General features: G+C 35.1%; 1 protein-coding gene across 9 annotated transcripts in view; it reads right to left on the reverse strand.

The window, feature by feature from the left end:
• Positions 1-1707: 1707 nt before the first annotated feature.
• PACSIN2 (protein kinase C and casein kinase substrate in neurons 2) overlaps positions 1708-20176 on the reverse strand; it is a 58364-nt gene continuing 39895 nt past the window's right edge. For 7 of the 9 annotated variants that reach the window (XM_068656636.1, XM_068656562.1, XM_068656570.1 and 4 more), the window contains 9 exons: positions 17906-18062; positions 16922-17157; positions 16112-16267; positions 14864-15039; positions 11973-12093; positions 9787-9911; positions 8995-9111; positions 7851-8047; positions 1708-3496 (listed from right to left, as the gene is read on the reverse strand). In XM_068656636.1, coding sequence (XP_068512737.1) covers positions 3384-3496; positions 7851-8047; positions 8995-9111; positions 9787-9911; positions 11973-12093; positions 14864-15039; positions 16112-16267; positions 16922-17157; positions 17906-17999 — 1335 coding nt within the window. In that variant the 5' untranslated portion in view covers positions 18000-18062 and the 3' untranslated portion in view covers positions 1708-3383. The remainder of the gene's footprint in view (positions 3497-7850; positions 8048-8994; positions 9112-9786; positions 9912-11972; positions 12094-14863; positions 15040-16111; positions 16268-16921; positions 17158-17905; positions 18063-20176) is intronic. The other 2 variants (XM_068656616.1, XM_068656626.1) reach the window with 2 other exon arrangements.

Raw genomic sequence — 20176 nt, forward strand, 5'->3', positions numbered from 1 at the left:
TCCCTGATGTTCTGAGGTGAATAACTTTCTGCCAAACCAGAAAGGTTGGAAAAAGCTGGAAAAAGGTTTAAAAATTGATTATGTAATCTTAGAGTTTTTTGTTTTTTTTTTTTTTAATGAGACAATTCTAGGAGAACAGGAGGTACTGCTGCATATACCCTTCAGTATACCATTCTCTCCCTTTTCTCCTTTGTTTTACAATAATCTACAGCTATTTTAAAACAACCCAGATCAACAGATTAGGTCAAAGCTATCTCACCTACCTACAGTGGTTTCCAATTAGAAGACCCAGCATCTCTACCTATCTCCAGTTGTGAAGCCTGCTTTAATTCTTAGCTTTTCAAATGATATTTTTTTTCAAAATTATCAGCTCAGCCATGGCAAAAAACAGTTTTAGTACATCAGACCAACTCTACAGACATCTCAGCAAAAGATAATAGCAATGGATTGGTTTGTTCAACTGACAAAGTAAGGGCAATAACATGATTACGCAGAGTATAGCTCTGCTTTTAGAATCTTGCATATGTATACAGATTTTTATCTCATAAACTACAATATAAAAACACAAGGAAATTAAGAGGCAGCCTGACAACAAAAGAGCTCATAATTTTGGTGTCAAGCTTTAAAAGCTTCAGAAATAAATGAAGAGGAACTTTAATATTACTTTGGACTATGCATATGGAGCTGCTTATCTCTACACATTCACTAATAAAATACCCTCTTTTTTATTTCATTTTATTTTTTAAATAAAAGACTCTCTTGCTATGCCTTGTTAACTAGACAAATTAGGGGAATTAAGCACATGTTCTGTGAGGAGAGGCTGAGGAAACAGGACTTGTTCAGCCTGGAAAAGAGATGACTCAGGGGGTCCTAACAGCAGCTTTCTTCCACCTACTTGGAGGCTATGAAGACAACAGAGACAGGCACCATTCAAGTACAGTAGAACAAGAAACAATGGTCACATTGCAATAGGACAGGTTTTAACTGCAGAGAAAGGTGTGTGTGTGGATAACACAATAAGGATAATTAAGCACTGTAACAGTTTGAACAGTGAACTTAAGGAGTCAGTCCTTGGAAGTTTTCCAGACCAGCTATAAGGCCTGAATGCAACCTGGTCTGAATGCAGAGTTGACTGTGCTTTAAATTAGACACTGGACTAGGAACCTCATCTGGTCCCTTCCTCTTCAATTCTATGGTTACTTTACTAAATCTGACAACCAGCAGTAGTACTTCATTTAGATTAAAAGATACATATACAGTATTGATGTGGGAGACTAAATAAAACTTCTGGCTAGCCATTACAAGAACCACTATGTTATTCACTACCAGTCAGCAAAATCCCACAGAGAAAAGATTCATGTATTATTTTTTCTTAAAGCTCAGCTGCTCACCCAAGCTATATCAGACTTGACCATACCAGGGAAAGCACCCTCACAGTAGATTTCACATAATCACAAAATACATGAATCTCCTCTTCTTCCATAAGCATTTCGCTGCAGTGTCTCCTTACAAAGAGCCCCTGTGCACTGCACCTCCTCTTGTTGACAGCACAACACTATTAACTGCATACTCTTCTTTATGATTCTTTTAGACAATATGCATTTTGTCATCTTGAACTGCAATGAAATGCATTATTTACTTCATAAGATACTTACTTACATACTTAATTTTCACATACTATGAAAGATTAAGAATGCATTCTGTGTATTTAAGAGATTAACAGATTTTATTGTTTTCTAAAATATATTACAATACAGAGACCCAAAGCAGTAATTCCTGACAAATTCAGTAACCATCTTGTGGATGAACAATTATGTTGGCAAGTTTTCCTTGACAGACACATACATACATCCACTTTCTAAGCTTGCACATTTTGATTCATTGAAAATGTTGACTAAATATACCTATCAGCTCAAAAAAAGGTTCAAAACTACCAACAGTGTTTTATAGTTACCTCAAAATAGATTTGTTAGTTTAATTACAGTGTAGCTTCCTAAAGTAGCATATCTACTCACCTGATAATTGATTTTTTTAAACACAAATCTGCTGTAATTTACAACCCAGTTTTAAATGTCACAAATGTCATACTATTTGACAGGATTACAGATGACTGAGTTGCAACTGCAAACAAATGTAGTTGTTTGTTCTTTTTACAGTGTTCTGCTACAATAATCCACATAAGGACTAATGCTAGTTTATTTTTTGACCCACAAATTTATCCAAAATACAGATTTTGAGTATGCTAGTGTATTTACTGTACTTCTGAAAATCTAAATCACAGAATACTTTGTCTATAGTACAGTAATGAACATGGCAGGAGAGCAGATTTAAATATACCTATAATTTAAACTCTTAAACCAGTCTAAATCTTATTCACATCGAAAGGCTTGATAACTAATAGCCATGCTCTTTATATTTTGGAATATCAAATTATATATACATATACACAACAGATAGCCTCTTAATAAAAGCATTATGGTCTATTTTACAACCTTTGTTCAAAAAAATTAGTCTTCACAGATTTAACATTTCAAATTACCCAAAAATCATTAGCAGTTAAAAGGAGTTTGTTTTTGTTTGTTTTCCCTGCAAACATGCTGGAAATAGCTAGTATTCCGGGGCTTACGTATGATTTATTTTTTTGTTTATAGAGTGCTCTTTATAATCTAGGTGGAAAATTCATTTAGGTGTCAAACCACGTAAAAAACATTCATAACAGAATCCCAACCCATGACCTGCTACAAGTAACCTTCTGTAACAGATAATTATTAAATACAATATTTGTTTTACAGCTTCAAGCCACACTGAAAACAAAGATTACTACAACATGGAAAGGGTTTTCATTCAGTCAACTGTTGACTAAATCTATGTCATAATTTAAGTATTATTTGATCAAGCATACAAAAAGGTGCTTAACTACATAGCATTTAAATAAAAAAATACTGCATCTTTCAGACATTTCTAAGAACAAATAGAAAATTAACTATGATAACCTTAAAAATTCAAGTTGCAAATTACTGAAGGTCACTTAAAACAACCGATTAAACAAGAGTCAGCATAAGCCACATACCTTGGGTAGGATGAGGCACAAGCATAGGAAATGCAAAAAAGTTTAAGACTCACAATAACAGACCATGTGGGAAGAGAAAGCTTAAGTAGTATTTTTCCACCTAACCCCTTTCCACTGCATTGTGCACAAGTTCTGAAAACATCAAAATAGTTGTAACTTTTGTCTTTAAATCGCTATGATTTCAATATCAAGCTGTCTCTCCTTTCCATTAAAATATATACACTATACATCATTCAGCTTCCTCTCACTTTAAATATATACTGTACAGGCCTTCAAAGCTTTTGTAATACTTCTATATTAACTTTGTCCTTTGTCACTGGATCGGTTCTACATAGTTTGCTGGGTATAAACCAACTTGTCCATTATCCAGACGTCCTTTGCACCAACCCTGTTCATCTTCATTCTCCATTTTAGTTAATTCATCCCCTGCAAAAAGAAGGAGCACTGTTAACAAATCTGTAACCTTCTAAGTAACACCAACAGAAAGATAAGACAACAATTTTTAAAGTGGCCACTTTTCTTCCCCTGCTCACCTAAGGTACCAGCAGAAAACTTCTCTGCTCTTCATGCTTTTGATACTAATACCACTCACAGATTTACATATAGGATGAAAGGCCCCCAGTTTCAAGAAAATAGGGGGAAGGGAGCTACTTTGAAACTAAAACATTACACTAATACAATTTCAAGAATAGCATTTTAAACGCAATAAAAGAATGCAACTTTTTTCAGCTTATACATGGTGTTATTTCACTACAAGATCGAAGGCTCCCTTATATCTAAAGGTATGAACATTCAAAGATAGTTGTGGATAGTAAAATTACCTCTAAGCAAAAAAGAATAATCTTACACTGATGACTCAACAAAACGTCAGCACAAGTGAAACGTTTCATCAGGCTTACTGTCAATATTTGCTAGTGTAAGAGTTGGTGGAACATAAGGAGTAAGATGTTACAAAATTAAGAAGTGGTAGTAAAATTCTCTTAAACTACAATTGAAGCTTTTCAGCACACCACTGTGATGCTGGAAGATTTTAAAGAAACTAACACCTTACTCTTTGCAACATCTTTCCTCATCCTTTTAAGAGATAAATACTGGGATAGAACTACTTTTACCGCTCTAGCTTTATATTGCTGGAAGATGATGTAGAGTTCTAGCTCAAAAAAAGTAACTCAATTTGATTCTTAACTTAAACAGCAAGAGCTAACACCAATTATTCATCCTGACATTTATGAACTATAAACATAACCTCTTTTTGACCACCGCACATGTCTAATCTTCTACATTCTCACTCAGGATATACTTAGATATTACAGTGTCTGTAGACTCCAAGATCCTGTCTATAAACATATGAAGGTCCACCATGAAAAAAAGGCCACACCACCTAAGAATTATTTCCCCACAAGCAACTTATTTGCATCTTATTATTTCTCTGCATACAACAGATTTGTGTTTCATCTTAGTAAGCAAAAGGAAATATATGCTGATGATATTAACCAGTCCCTAATGGCTGTAAATACATAAAGTACTAAAGAAGTCTTAATATTAGTTTGAACAAAAAATAACCTAATATATATATATGTATATATAGTAAGAAATGGATGAACTTCATGCATCTTCTATAGTTGCCCTGTTAATTATAAAAGGTTAAAGCTTCATCTCCTCTAGTTTGCAGATCTACCAGATAAATAAAAGAATGCTATGAACAAATATTTAGCACTGTAGGCTGTATTGTAGTTGGCTTATGGAGATCTTTTACATTTTTTTCACTATTATTTCTAGCCAAGCAGAATGAGAGTGTACAATTCCAAACTTCCTTGCCACTCCTATTAAGTGTATTTTTAAGTGAAATCAATGCCTAATCAAATCCATGCCACACTGACAGTAAGCATCCATGCAATTGCACTTGTACAGCTAGGACTTGGAAACCTAGTGAAGTTGGAGGTCTGTTGAAACATTGCCACTTTTGACAATTACCTGCACAACCGAGTTATAACAAAGTCTTTACAACTACAATAAAAATAGTGTGTACACTATCACGTTTTGATAACATTGCATGGTTTATATTTGCTGTAGCTATTTATTCTCAATCATGACAGAGTGCTAGACATACACTAGACAGTTATGTCCCATGCTTTTATGCAATTGTAAAGGCTCTCAAAGTATGGATAGTAATTTCTGCTCTTTGGAAGCCTACCACAGCTGTTTGCCAATGAAAAACACGTATGAAGTAATCCACTAATAAAAAGGTTAGTTTCAAACATTGAAAAAAATATACATTTGAGGGATGCCACACAGTGCATATATGCTACAGCATATGCCCAGAAGTGATCATAAAGGCTTTGTAGGCAAATTTCTTGAATACTCAAGGAAATCCAATTGGAAAATATCCACATATGTTTAAACAGATCTGCAAAATGAATTCACCAATTCATCGGTGCTGACAGCTGCTTAGAGTCTAGGCATAGTCCACACAGGAACACAGAGATAGATTATGTTTTAAACTGGCTCCTGCCTGACCAAGTGTGTTTTGTTTTGTTTTTTGTTTTTTTTTTTTTTTTTTACTTAATTTACTGTACGTTCAGTGTCTACATAGTCACACTAATACTTGTGTGTAAAAACTACATACGTTTGCCTATAGTCATTCTGTAATTCAGCTCCTGTAAGGGGACTCACCGCCTAGCATGATCCCTTTCTTCTGATTGATGTAGTCATATACTTTGGTGTTATAAAGTACTTTAATGTTCTTCCTTTAAAAGGCATTAAGCTATTTTTAAGTTAAACCTACAAACACCTCTTACAGTTCACACATGCTGTACTTTATTTTTACAGACCGCCCCCGTTGAGAACCACATGGTTTAAGTGGTTTAATAGAAGTCACTCAGCCGGTACAGAATGTCTAACTTTGTACTTAACCATTACATCTGTGTATACAAACATTGCCTAGTTCTGCCATGGAAAGGCTCATTACTGTAAGCCTTTGGAATGCCAGATTGACTTTACAGGCATAATACATACATTTCAAGATTAGCTTATGTCCCTCCCCTGCTGAGAAAAAATGAGCAGCTGAAGTCTACAGAATGAAGAATAATTTTAGCTTCTGTACATTCCAGAGAAAGCTCCAGATGTTTTATTACTACTGTTCTTCTGTCAGGGTATAATTTAACAAAGTTAAAGGTCAAACCAACCCATTCCTCCTCTTTGGAAGTCCACATATTACTTGTCTATGAAAAAAGAAAAGCCGTAAGTAGAGTTTCACTATTAAAAGAGGAGGGAAGAGTGAAAGGACAGAGTACCACCAGGGTTCTGGGGTTTTATGGGGTGATTTGTTTTTATAAATAATCTGCATTTGTATTCAGTTTTGAGTATCACCTCCATAAGCAAAATGAAAGTTTAACAGTTCATTGATCATATCAATTGACTACATAACTGACTATATCATTGACTTGTTTACTATACTGACTTTGAGTTGCAACATATAAGACCCATTGTAGATGGTGCAGAGTAGTATAATTCTTATGAATGCTAAAGGGGAAGTGGAACAAAAACTTTTCTCAGACCTTTCAACACTTGAATCCGGTTTGTCCTCTACAAGTACGTCAGTCATTACAGGAGAAAAAAAGTAAGCAACAAGCAAAGGAGAAGAGACATGATTAAATAGATTGCCTCTCTCATTTTCACAAACCAAAGTTCTGTTTTTGTTAATCTACTCATGCAATCTTATTCTGACTTCCTGTTTAGCAAACTTTTAACATGCAGTTCTAGGCAAGACAGTAGAACACCTGCCTGTTACGTGGTCAAAAAGTATAGATTTCACCTTCCACCACTAGAGGGTACTGCCTTCAGGCTGTACAGACTGAAAAACTTTAAAAACTATTTCTGTGCTCAGAAAGATGTTCAGGCACTCACTCAGCACACAACTTCTGGAAGAACTAGCCCATACAAACTGGAGGCAGTAGCATCCACGGCATGTAACCACCATAACCTTGACAACTTTGTATTGTGGAAACATACTATCACTTGTGTGTCTCTTGTCACACAGGCTCGTCACTTCTATGCCTCTATTCTGTTCTCTCAACTGCAGCAAGGAGGTAAAATGCAAAGAAAGGAACAGACTTTAAAGCTCAAGGGAAACAAGACGTCACCCCAAGAAAGGAGATGTTTAAGTCAGTGTACTCTAACATAATGCAAGATGACAAAACTGGATAAATACAGTAGAGCTACCATGCTTAGGTACACCAGAGGGAGCGAAAGGAAAAAATTCTGTCCGTGACTAAGTTTTCAACTAAAACAAACAAAAAGCACGTCAGCAATGTCAAAAATTGGAGGCCAAAAAGAACGTACTTCCAGTTGATTAGATATTATTTATTGTTTTAAGATTTGGTGCTGTAATCTTTTTTTTTTTTTTTTTTTTTCAAAAAAAGAACTTTGGGGCCAGGATCTGTGCACAGCTAAAAGCAACAGCTTCTGCTATCACCAACTAAGAAAAGGAGATGAGCTTATCAGTTCTGCAGCTCACCGTTTTGTTTAACACAAAGACAGTAGGAAGGGAGTATACCAAACAGATATATCAATACCTTCCAAACAGATTAGAATCTGTTACTTCCAAATACAGGATACCAAGAACTGCTATCAGGAAGAACGGGGGCTAGATAGGATCCTGTAAGTGGAGTTGTACATTCAGAGAGACAAGTGACTTCAGAAAATAAATGCTGAAGAGAAAAACTCCTTATTTGTCCCATTTCTTCTTTTGAAATGCTTTAAGAGAATGCTGCACACTTACCAGCTTTAAAGCTGAGTTCATCTTGCTCTTGGCCCTCATAGTCATAGAGTGCACGCACTCTCACTTCCATTGCAGGAGAAGCATCTTCATCAAATGGGTTGGTGTCTCCATTTGCATCAGTGGAAGAGAAAGGATTGTTGGACTCTTCATCAGACCAATCTGCAGGGTAGCTTTGGTTTTTTTCATAGCTGCTAACACTAAAACCAATTTTTAAATTACTTTTTCTGCCCTTGATTAGGAGATTAGAAACACCCCAACATATCAGTTCCCCTAGTTAAGCTTAAACTTCTCTGTAAATCCCTGTTTTGAAGCTTTATTTCTATATTATCTACCTTTAGCTGGCAATGCCTTAATCAGAAAAATAAGTAAAGCCACATTCTTACAATACATTTTTAAAGTTAAAAAAAAGGGAAAAGGAAAAAAGTGAAGGACAACTTTCCCATAAACTCCAGCAACTTCTCTAACAAGAAACTTGTAGAATCCGTGGGGTTATTTATTCTAGAAAGGTAACAGCTGTTCAGATATTAGATGAGAACAATGAGATATTTAAATTGCTTTGTAGAATCTCCCATCTCTCTGTGGACCCCTACAGTAGCTTTTAACTTTTTGTAAGTTGCAATCACCAATATAAAAGCCTCATTATAAAGCAACAATTTGATTTTTTAAAAAGCATTCAATGTTGAGCATGCACATGCCATTTAAGACAGTGATACGATATCCCTAGGTAGGTATACTGAAGCAACAGGCAGCTGTCTGAGAAAGTCCTAAACAAAAAGAAAGCAATCATAAAAGCAGACTTGTTCAGCAAGAGAACACAGCAGTAAAGCTCCAGAAAGCAAAGCACTTTCATTAGAAAAAAACATCAACTTCAACATTTTATAGGACTGGTAAAGGAAGGAAAAAAGCAACGGCAGTTCTGTTAGGAACTGCCGATAACCCCAGTAGTTTCAAACCAAAGAAGATCAAGGCAACAGATGTGGCATCTGTTAGGAAAAACAAGTTAAGTTACAGTGTTGTGCTTACACAACCTCTTAAAAGGGCTTCATGCACCAACTAGCATAGTGTTACAGAAACCAAAAACTGAAAATCCTGGATAGAGAAAGTGCAAGTGTGAAAACGATTAAGAAAACAACATTTCACCAACTTTTTGATCTTATTGTCCTCCTTTTCACTGACAGTACTCCCAGTATCTTCTTCATCTTCAAAGGGATTGTAACTTGATTGTACTGACTGCACTGTGTTACTCTGGACACTAAGACTGCTAATTTGGAAAAGAAAGAGCATTATGGTGACCCTATCTGTTTAAGGGTAAACACACTGTCACTGGTGTCCCATTAAGTAGTTTCTTAGCAGACCCCTTCTCCAGCCAAAAAAAAAAACAAAAAGAAACAAACAAACAAAAAAAACCACTATCCATCAAGTGTAGTGAAAGATCCTAGAAAGTTCTGGAAGTCTCACAGATGATACATTTCCTCCAGAATTACAATTTCTGTTGTGGACCACAATTTTTCTTTTTCTTACTGCCTGCAATAAAAGGCAGTGCTATTTTTCTACCCAGTTTCATTACTTTCTGAGGAAGCTGATGCTAACAGTTATGTATTAATGACATCCAGAATTGTGAAGCAACTACACATTCTTCAGACTAAGATTTAAAAGTAAAATGTCATTTCTAGAGATGGGAAAATAGCAACAGACTAACTCTCAGATTAACTACAGAGTTCAGTTACTCATGTAATTCGGTTTCTTATAATTCACAGTGGAAAGAGAAATGTAAAATAGAGAATAATTCCCAAAATATTTTGTGAGCTGCAGAAAGCTGTTTTAAAAAAGCTCACAGGTGAGTAATGTTTAGTTGTACACTGGCTTTTTCATCCTGTATAGCTTGTAATATTGAACAGTCCTTTCTGTTTAGTCTTTTTAGGCATGAAAAAAATACCTGCTATGTTTGTTAGGCTGGGAAACTTGATCTCCTGTCTGATTAATACCAGTCAGAGTCACTCCATCAGAAGCCTTCTTCTTTTCTCTTCTACTGAGAGTGCGATTCAGATCCGCAGACCACTCCTAACAATGAACGCAAAAAAGTGATTGAGCAACCTAATTGAACAAGTAATAATCATATTTAATTTTTCAGACTGAGTTATGGAACATACATTCATACATACAGCTGTACAAATAGTTATTTTAAGTGTAAATGTTTCTCTTAATGTTTCTATAATAGTTCTCATCCATCCTAACAATGCTAGGATACCTGTGCTACTCACAAATACCAGAGTGACCTGTACTTCCCTGCTTAGCATTCTGAACACCTTGAAAAGACTTAAAATATCAGACATATGACAAACAACTGGAGAAGTTTAAGGAGTTGGTCAGTGCAGCTCTTTCAAAGTGGTACCAAGAGGTTTGACTGTTTCAAATAACGCCAAGACATCTAACTTTATACGTACATTTAATTTTAAAAAGCATTACAATCTACTTTACGTAACAGGTTTACTTCTCAAGAAGCGCTCCAGGACTGGCTGATAAAGGAGCTTATTTTTAAAGTCATTGCATAGAACTTCTCTTGTCCCTGAAATGTGAGCAAATACTTAAAGTACTGCACTCCAGATCTAGTAAATTTATTCTCCTTAAAAGCCATCCAAAAAAAGTCAAGGCTCAAATCAACACAATTGTTGACAAAATGCGATGTCATTTGTTAAGCATCCTCTCCTTGATGTTCTGAAACATTCACAAGTTTCAGAAGGCAAATGGACAGGCATGATGAGATCTGAACAGAACTTATACCTTTCAAGTCAAACTAGGCTGCATACCAATATAAAACAGGCACCAGAGAACTAACTGGACACAAGTAAACATCCTACACTTAGACATGTTTCATATTCAGAAGCCTTAATAAGTTTCAAAAAAGTGTCAGGAGATACTTGCAATGCAAAAAATAACCTGTCAAATATTAAGAAAAAATAAAGATTTTGCAAGATGCTATTATTGGTTTGTACATGTAGCATGGTGAGTCTTAAGTGATTTCTGACCAACTTTTCAAAGGCACCTTATTATTTTAACCTCATACAAATACATACTGGATTTCTGAGTCACCTCAATTTAAAGATTACTGACCTAAGTATATTTGCAGTTTATAATGCAATTTCATATTTGTTTGATCATGACTTTGTTTTACTTACATCATCCTTGTAGCATGTAAATGAAAAAACACTTGATTAGAAAAATAGTAACAACAGAATTTTGTGTTAATTACCATGCTTTTTCACAAACATTGTATTTCCCCACACAGAAGTAACTGTAGTTCCATGCTTCAGGAGAAGAAATACTGCAGTACTGGTAAGAGTTTTCTTCCCCAAACCTTCAAATCTGAAGTTATTCAATGTTTAAAAGTGATACTTTCCATTACGTTTAAAATGGAATACTTTGTACTACATAATTGAGGTTTCCACTCTATTAACTTAATGCCCAGAAATTATTTCAATTAATCCCATGGTTCTGGTCAGAAATTCATTCCAGCCTTTCAATACTCCACTAGTATGATCTTCACTGATACATTTTGATACCTGTTTTTCCTACACTGAGTTAGCAAAACATTCCTCAAAAGCTTTATTTCTTTTGAAAATGGTATTCAGCAGTATAACTAACTGGTGCAAGGTGGAACTTTTTTTTTTTAATATAATGGTATTGGACAAAATAGTTAAAGGCTTCAAAGTTTTCAGAACTGAAATACTTAAACCTATTTCAACAGTATTTGCTGCCTACTTGACCATTAAGTGATAACAAGGAGATTCAAAATTGAAGTGTGACACTATAAAGGGAGAATCACATATACAAATGTCAGAGGTACAGCAACTAAAACATGGGTTACTAATGATTTCAGCTTCCAAAAAAAAAAAGTTTCTCACCCTTTTCTGTTTAAACTGGTATTTGATACAATCACCTCCAAAAGTAGAGGCAGTGAGGACACCAACGGAATCAAGAAAAGAAAAATTGTTAGGGCTTGTAAAAACAACAAAATTCACTGCTGTAAGTCTGAATCTAAGAGTTTCACCAGAAAGGAGCGTGACAAAAAGCAAGGACATAAAAACCAGACATAAGTCTGGGCTTTCATTACTCTGATCTTACCTCAAACTGAGGCCAATTCATTGACATCCCTGGACCTTGATTAGCTCTAAACCACCGCAAGTCTTCAACAGCATCTGCTGTTTTGATGTTCTGTTCCAGTTCACGGTAGATATTTTTGTAACTGCAAAACAAATTTGTCTTCAAATTTAGTACACCATTTAGAAACAGCAAATCCTCTAACCACATTAAATAAAAAAGTTCAAAGTTCACAATAGTATTGAAAAAAATTACAGAAAGACGTTTCAAAAGCTCCCTGGGACAGGCTATTAACTGCCTGTAAAAAAAGGAACAGTAACAAATTTGCTAAAAGTTCAGTGAAAGAAAATCCTTATTTACAAGATTTAAGTATTACTACTGTTTTGTAAAGCAACTTATTTAGCTGTCAGTAAGATTTAAGTAGGAATGTTAACATCAAATGTCAAGCTTGAAGTTTCTTGAATTTAAAAGCTTGTCTATGCAACAGTAGAAACTGTTTTTGTGCTACATTTACATTCTGTGAAACTCAGTTCTTAATTCAATTAGAATTATGATTCATTATAAAAATTAAAATCTCAAACCTGAAACAGAGTTAAATGTGTTTTTAAAATGCATAAGAAAGTGTCTATTTTTTATACCTGCTAATGGCTTTTACTGTTTTAGGTACTCTGATTTTAATTATACTATTTACTTAAAATATCAAACACTATAAAAAAGAACCTTGCTGCTTTTACCTATCTTTGAGTGTAATTGTTATTTGTTACATCGAATTCTAGTAACTTTAAATTGTTCATAGAATAGAAGCCACATTACAGATACAATTTTGATCCTAAACCATGCATGTGGTATATTTGTTCTACAGGCTATGATTACATATACAACTCTCCCCTCTCCCCCCCGCTTTTTTTTTTTTTTTTTAAACCAAAAGGACCAATATGGTGCAATATGGAACCCACACAGTATAAAGAGGTCTTAACACAACATCTACAATGCTCAAATATGACACAAAATTAGCAGTCTATCCTCAAGCTAGAAGGAATTTATGGAAATCCTTCCAGGTCAAGTCACACAAAATCTAGACTTACGATTCATTAGTGCTACATTATCAAGGAGTCAAAGTATTTCTTAAGATGTATTACCAAACTTGTAAATTTCTATATTTTGACTAACATGTATATGGTATTTGACTACAGTGGAGTTTCTTTGAATGTATTTAAGCAATGGAGAGGCATGCATTTTGAGAAACGGAATTAATCTGTTTGAATGACTCATCAGTTAACCCAAATCAACAACCAACTGGACATCTACAGTCACAGAAAACAAGACATGACTACTTTCTGGACTGTGCTCTTCAGCTTTATCAGTCTGTCTTAAAGTTAAAACACAGACCTCCTTCTAGGAGTTTATTTTACTCTTTTTATCTCTTTATATGCAAAGAGAGCAAGATAGTGAAATAAACAGTTACGGTTGCTTTGTCTCTAGTTTTATCCTAATAACTCCTTTCCTTGTTTTCACCTTACTAACTTACCATAAGACACTACACCCAAATCTCCCAAGTACCTTAAAAGGAAAACCACTGCCCCTCCACTTGCTCACCTTCTACAGTTTTCCCCACCCTGCCTTTTTAAGTTAACCACTTCTTATTTATTTCTGATCTGTTGTTTGTTTCAATGCAATTAAACTGAATTCCAATGGATGACAATCCTAACTATCTTTCTCTCAGAGGAGAAAAAGAAACTGCTTTCAACAGTAAGAACTTTGAAGCAAACCAAAATGATGATAATGCCAAAATAAGTGATCTTGCTCTTACCTATTGCTAGCTATATATATTCTTGCCCCATCACCCCTTTCTTTGTGCCAGCACTAAGATTTGTGGGGCTGAACTCAACTTAAGTCAACTTAAAACACTGATTAGAACATCATTCAGAACAAACCAGATTCTTTCTGCCCTAGGTTACCTTGACCAGCTCATTAATTCCTATTGAATGGACTACTATATCAGTTCTGTCACCACCAGAAGACGGAGTAGAAATAAGCAGCTAGCCAAGAGTACACTTTTTTCCTTTTAAAAAAAGCGCCAACTTAGACTACATATGAAAAATTGCTATTACAAGTGGGATGTAAATTCCACCACTGTTGCAACATTTGCTGCAAGTACTCCAGCAGCTTACCTCTCAAATGCAAAACAACACAAAATCATTTAAACTGCTGTCTTGCTGACAGATAAGTATTTTTGTATCAGAGTGGCCTGTAGTAGTTGATGACATGCTACATGGTCTGACAAAAACTTCATGAGCTCTGGTTTGAGTACTATAGCAGAAGTTTAGATCTCTTGGAATTCAGGGAGGAAGGTCCAGGCAGAAAACAAAGTACAACACATTTTTTACACATACTACAGTATAAAAAGCTGACTTTGAAATTAAGTTCAGTGATGGTCAGCCAATGGATCTTTAACACTTCTACAAGTTAAAGGTAATTCCTGTATTACTTTAGACTGAGCTCTAGCATTTCAACAGTAGATGTGTTCACAGTAGGAAACTTATGCTGTCTTACACTAATAAAATCTAGTTTGTTCTCCAATACACATTGAAGACATAACACAACAAAACTCTCCTTTCTCAGTCCTTGATCCATTTTCTTTAAGCTCTGAATCTTTTCAAATTGGTACACATTTGATTATGAAAATACATCAAGGATGAAGACTTACTAGTTCATCTAATAAAGTTCAATAAGACTAGCAAATGCTAGGGATAGATGCAAGTCTGATCGTGGACAAAACAAAGAAGGTCCTTCTTACACTGTAAGCAAATTGAAGCAACAAAAGTAGAAACAATTCAGGTTTTAAACTTATCTACTTGATGTACTGAATATTTTTTGCTCATTAGTGTTAATTTTAAGGTCTTACACAGTTTTACCTTGCAACATTAGACAAGTCAAGATGTTTTTGAACTTCCAGTAACACTTCTCGAAAGAAACGTAAGCGTTTTTCCTCAAACTGCTGACACTGTTCAAATACCTGCTCCATGTTTTCCATATACTGAGGTGTCACGCTATCTAATTCTTTAAGTGATTTTTCATACTTTTCTTTTGTCTGGGGAGGGAGGAAAAGAGAGGAAAAAAATAATTAGCAATATTTTATTACCATCCTACAAGACTCAATATAGTAATGGACAAGGCCTAGACTAGAAGATCCCGAACTGCATTCTCTTTTTATAACTTCAATCTGTGTTAGATCCCAATGAGAGTTATCTAACAAAATTATCAAAGTTATCTAAAAAAAAATTACAAAACTATTATAATAGAGTTCTAGGCCTCCTCTCCAGCTTTTCAAAAGAAACCATGACAAATGTTAATGTAACACGATAAAAAACAAAGGAGGTACAAAGTACAACAGAGTAAACAATTTTTCAAGTTACAGGTCTTATTTAAAGATCTCCAAATAAATTCAGAATGTTAGCATTTCCCCTTCAGCAATCCACATAGTACGCTGAGAGGTATGAAGAGAATACTGTTGCATAAATTCCTGTGAACATAAAATCACATACCCAGTGAGCTCTATTAAACTGAACCTCAAACTTTAGACTAATTTACAGCAACAGACCAGAAACAAGAATTAAAAGATCCCACCCAACATAACATCAGCCTCCCAGATCACAGAGCAGCATCTCAAAGGGAAAAGTTTTTTCAAAAAAGTCAAGAGTCACATAGGACAAAGCTCTAGGCAGAAGCCTGCTAGAGAGATAAACCAAACTGGCTAATGGAAAAGCATTTCCTCAAGTGTATTTATTTTTATTTAAATAGATTATTACAACTTACTTTCTTAAAAAAAAAAAAAATCCTACAGTCAAGATCAACAACAATTTAAATCAAGCTTTAAGCATCTATCTTCACAGCCTCTCAAATGAAATAACTCAATCCTCACTAGTAATTAAGTAGAATAACACAGTGAAAATCCAGGAGTTATACTTCCTTCCCTATTCAAAGTACTTATGTGAAAAAGAGGTAATGTATTATCCATTCTTTACAGAAGAACTAATCAATGACACGGGAGAAAACTGTTAAATATTGGTATAGGATCATAACTGAAAGTGTGCTGCACTGTGGTTTGTATCACATTCAGGAGAAAAAAGCTTAGATATGCACAAGCTATAGATTAAATATACCTTTAGCACATCTTGTTTGCTTCTCTCCACTTTGTCTTGTAATTTCTTAAGTTGTTCAGGATTTAGTGCTGGATCAGCTTTGCTATTTGTCTCTCTGGATATAGCCAGTTTCTCCTCTTTACAGGCCGCATGGTATGCTTTCTTTGCAGCTTCCACCTAAAAAGAAGATTTCAATCTCTGCATCTGGAACACTTTATAATACAATAATCATGTTGCAATGAAGAAAGTGGGAGGTTTTGTTTCAGGATATTTTTTCATTTTCAAGCAACTTTTTATTTATGCCAAGGAATGAACACTAAACAAGAATCGATAGAAGGAAACTATAGTACTTAGCAATAAACATTCTTTCACCATACAAGAAATGTCACTCATACAAGCTTTGAGAAGTAAAGAAATACTCAAGAAAAGGTTTACAAAAAGTTCTAAATAGAACTTTTTTCCTCATGCCCATGTACTCCTTTGCTCCCCTTCTTCTACAAACCTGTTATTTAAGAATAATGTTGCATAAGAAGGAGAAAACACACATTTTTCCTTTGCTCATTTCTTCAAGCACTTTGCAACTTCAACGCATATGATCAGATTTAATTAAAATTATAACTTAAATTCCACTTTTTCCAGATTTTCACTGAAGTCACCAAGATTAATAGAGACCAAGAGAAAATATTTATTTTCAGAAGAGGACAGAAGACAGGAGATCTTTTTGAGAAAGGAGGGTCCAGCAGAGAGAACAGGGAGCTTACTCCCTTATAAAGATTTGAGACATTAATATATTATAACACAGGATATCTAATACATGATCTACTGCTGTACCTCTTTCAGCTTTTTTGCCCAGGGTTTCTGAGCTTTCCTAAATCCATCTTCTGCTTCTTTGGTTTCCTTAAATCCTCCCATCATTTGCTTATGAAAGGCTTCCTTCTGCCAGTTCTTGACTTTTTCAAAGTCTTCATTCATCAGTGAACCTTTTACTTCTAGATGTAGTTCACTCACTTTTTCAGCTTCTGACATAAAAGCACACCAAGCCCTTTCTACTGTTCCATACTGTGGGCCTAAACACAACAGAAAGTGTCATTCTCAGTAACCATCACCCACATGGAACTTATATTCCCAACAAACTACCTGGAGCTATTGACTTATATTCACTTCAAAACAATAATTCCTAGATATTGATGTAAATCTAGAAAAGGGAATAGTTCAGGCAAAATTATATTAGAATATTACAAGTTTTTACTTCAGAATAAATAATATTCATTTAGCCTGGCCTGCACCTCCCTGTACCATGATTCTCAGTATGACACCTATTAGCTCCTTTTTGAACTGTCTTCAATTTCTCAACATACTTTTTGAACCATGGATAACCAGGAAAATACAAACTAATTCAGAATAATTAAAATGGTACCAGATTAGCCTTCCATTAAAACAATAATTCTCTTCTATTACTTTCTCCCAACAACAACTTATTTTGCAGACAACTTTTCAGAGTTCTCTACCGTTATTTACCTAGAAATAGCTACTATGTTAAAAACAAATCTATTCAGATATCTCAACACTGGAAGCAAGATTCATCTGTTTCGATAAGAAATAAGCAAACTAGAAAAGGAGCAGGGTTTTTGTCTTTTTGTTGTTGTTTTGTTTTTAATCCAGAAAAGCTTACTCTTGGAAATATTCGTTTGTTATGCGCTACTGAGCCTTTTGAAAAGGCTCCATTAGAGGCTACATATTTCTACTTTGCACTTACCAAAAACATTCAGAAACTTTTTATTAAAGATTCCAGAATTCAAAATTAGAATCTATTACCTTTTTCCACAAGCTGTTTCCATCTTTTTGCCCATTCTGTAAGTTGCTGAGCATAGCCCTTCTCTATTCGTGCCCGTTCATGAATACAATTCATGAGATCATTGCAAAGTCTGTGACCATCATCAATTCGTTTTACTGTGCGCTTGTAATTTCCAACCTATAAGGAGACAAACATTTAGCAATTCCTGCTTGAAACATCTGAAAGCAAGCTAAATCTCTGATTAACACACATACTGTTACCTACAAGGTAAAATAATTTAACAGGAATTCATCAATTACAGCATACAGTACTTTCAATTAATCTTAAAACCTAACTGCTTTGGATAAGATACTGAAGACAAGTTGAAAAATAATCTGCCCAGAAGATGCTGGAAGCCCCTCGCAAGAACACCACAAAAGCCACGTTCTCCTGAAAAAAAATAATAATAAAAAATAAAATATATATATATATACACTAAAAATGAAAGGTAGCTATTCAGTGGACAGTTTAGTCAGCAATACAACAATGGCATTACAAAAGAAGCTACATGTTATTAGTCCTGCAATGTAATTATGGGTAGTTGTTACAATAGTCATTAAGCAACTGTTCTGCATTATTATTGCTTGGCAGTGTTTTACATAATCAAGATACTTAAATACATGATTTCCCTCTTCTATGCTTATTGCAGAGTATCTAATAACTTAATTCTATATTCTGCTCAATTAATTTTAAAAGATTAATAGAACTGTAGAGACGTGCAAAGGAGTATCATAAAATCTTCATCAAACATTAGAGGTTTTGTTTTCCAATGATGTAGTACTGAAAAACACACCCAGTGTGTTTTATATATGCATATACACATTATGCTGCATATACAGGAGAGATCAGATGTGCCCTGCATTACAGCTGTGCTTCAGTGCCAACGAGCTAGGTAGTGTTATAAATGAAGTCTCAACTCTGAATTTAGTAACATAAAAGAGTATTTATAAAAGGCAAATAAACAGCGCTGGGCGCGTGGGGAGTCTATGCTCTACCAACATGCACACGCAACTGTGGAACTTTCCAAATATATATAGGACATTGCTGTTACATATTTACAAGAAACCCGAGTACGCCTATGTATATCCTATCCCCGCTTCATATTATAATTCTCTTTGTGGTGGTCGGTGTGGGTGAGAGGCTCACGGTTTCCCCATCACCATTAGCAACCTTTTGTTCCAGACTGCAGGAGCGGCTTCGACTGTCTCCCTCATCTTCTGCACATGCTCTGCCCACCACAAGGTTCCCGAAAGCAACAAAACGTGATTGCTTTTCCCGCGTTTCGTTAACACTTGAAACCACGCTAAACAATAAATGTTAACAGTTCTAACCAGCAACCTCCCCCCCCCCCCCCCCCCCGCAACTTCTGTTGAAGGGAAAACAAGCAATCCCAGATGGCAGGGCGTCGCCTCAATCATCCTTATTTCCTCTAAACTCTTTACATTCCTGATGACCTCATCGTTAAAGAGTTTGATGTTATCACCAACCACGAGGCTTTCCGACTCCCATTGCCAAATTCCCAAATCTCCCCCTTCTTTATTAATATCAACCATTTTTCTGACACGAATTACTACTCCATATATAACAGTAGCAAGTAGTTCTAAATTCTACAGTAGGCTTCTATGTGGGCTCAATGCAGATAGCAGTGACTTGAAGTTCCCAGACCTATTTGAAATAGGTCAAATATAATATAATGAAACCTCTTGTTTCATTAACAAGAAACTTTCTGAGAGAGAAAGCACATAGGTGTTCAATGTACAAGCAAAGACAGATGGATATGGAGGAAAATGTACAATATATAATGAACATTTGTTATATAAATGAACACCCTTTCATTCGTGTGTATACCAACAAGATAACCTCAGTCTAGGTTATGGGAAAAAAAGCCTGACACTGAGGACAAAGTAATATTTCCACTGATTTCAAGGTCATTCAGGTTGGCTTTTGTAAACATTAAACAAGACATAAAAATCTCAGGTAAAAATTTGCACAGCCTATTAAATATTACAGTCAATTTCTTATCAGCCCTAACCACGGGACTGAAAAAATAGATTAGCAGTAAGGTAGTAGGTCAACCATTCAAATACTTAAAGCATGTTCGTCGTTTTCAGATTCGAATCACATCCTATTCGCATCTTAAATATAGGAACCCATCCAACTTTCAGGTTCACATTTATGAATAATTTTGTCAGCAGATGTATGTGCAAGCCATCCACTTCAGAAAAGCTCCTTGAAGTACACAGGAAAAAAAT

Source organism: Anas acuta, chromosome 1 (assembly GCF_963932015.1).
Source record: "Anas acuta chromosome 1, bAnaAcu1.1, whole genome shotgun sequence".
Lineage (NCBI taxonomy): Eukaryota > Metazoa > Chordata > Aves > Anseriformes > Anatidae > Anas > Anas acuta.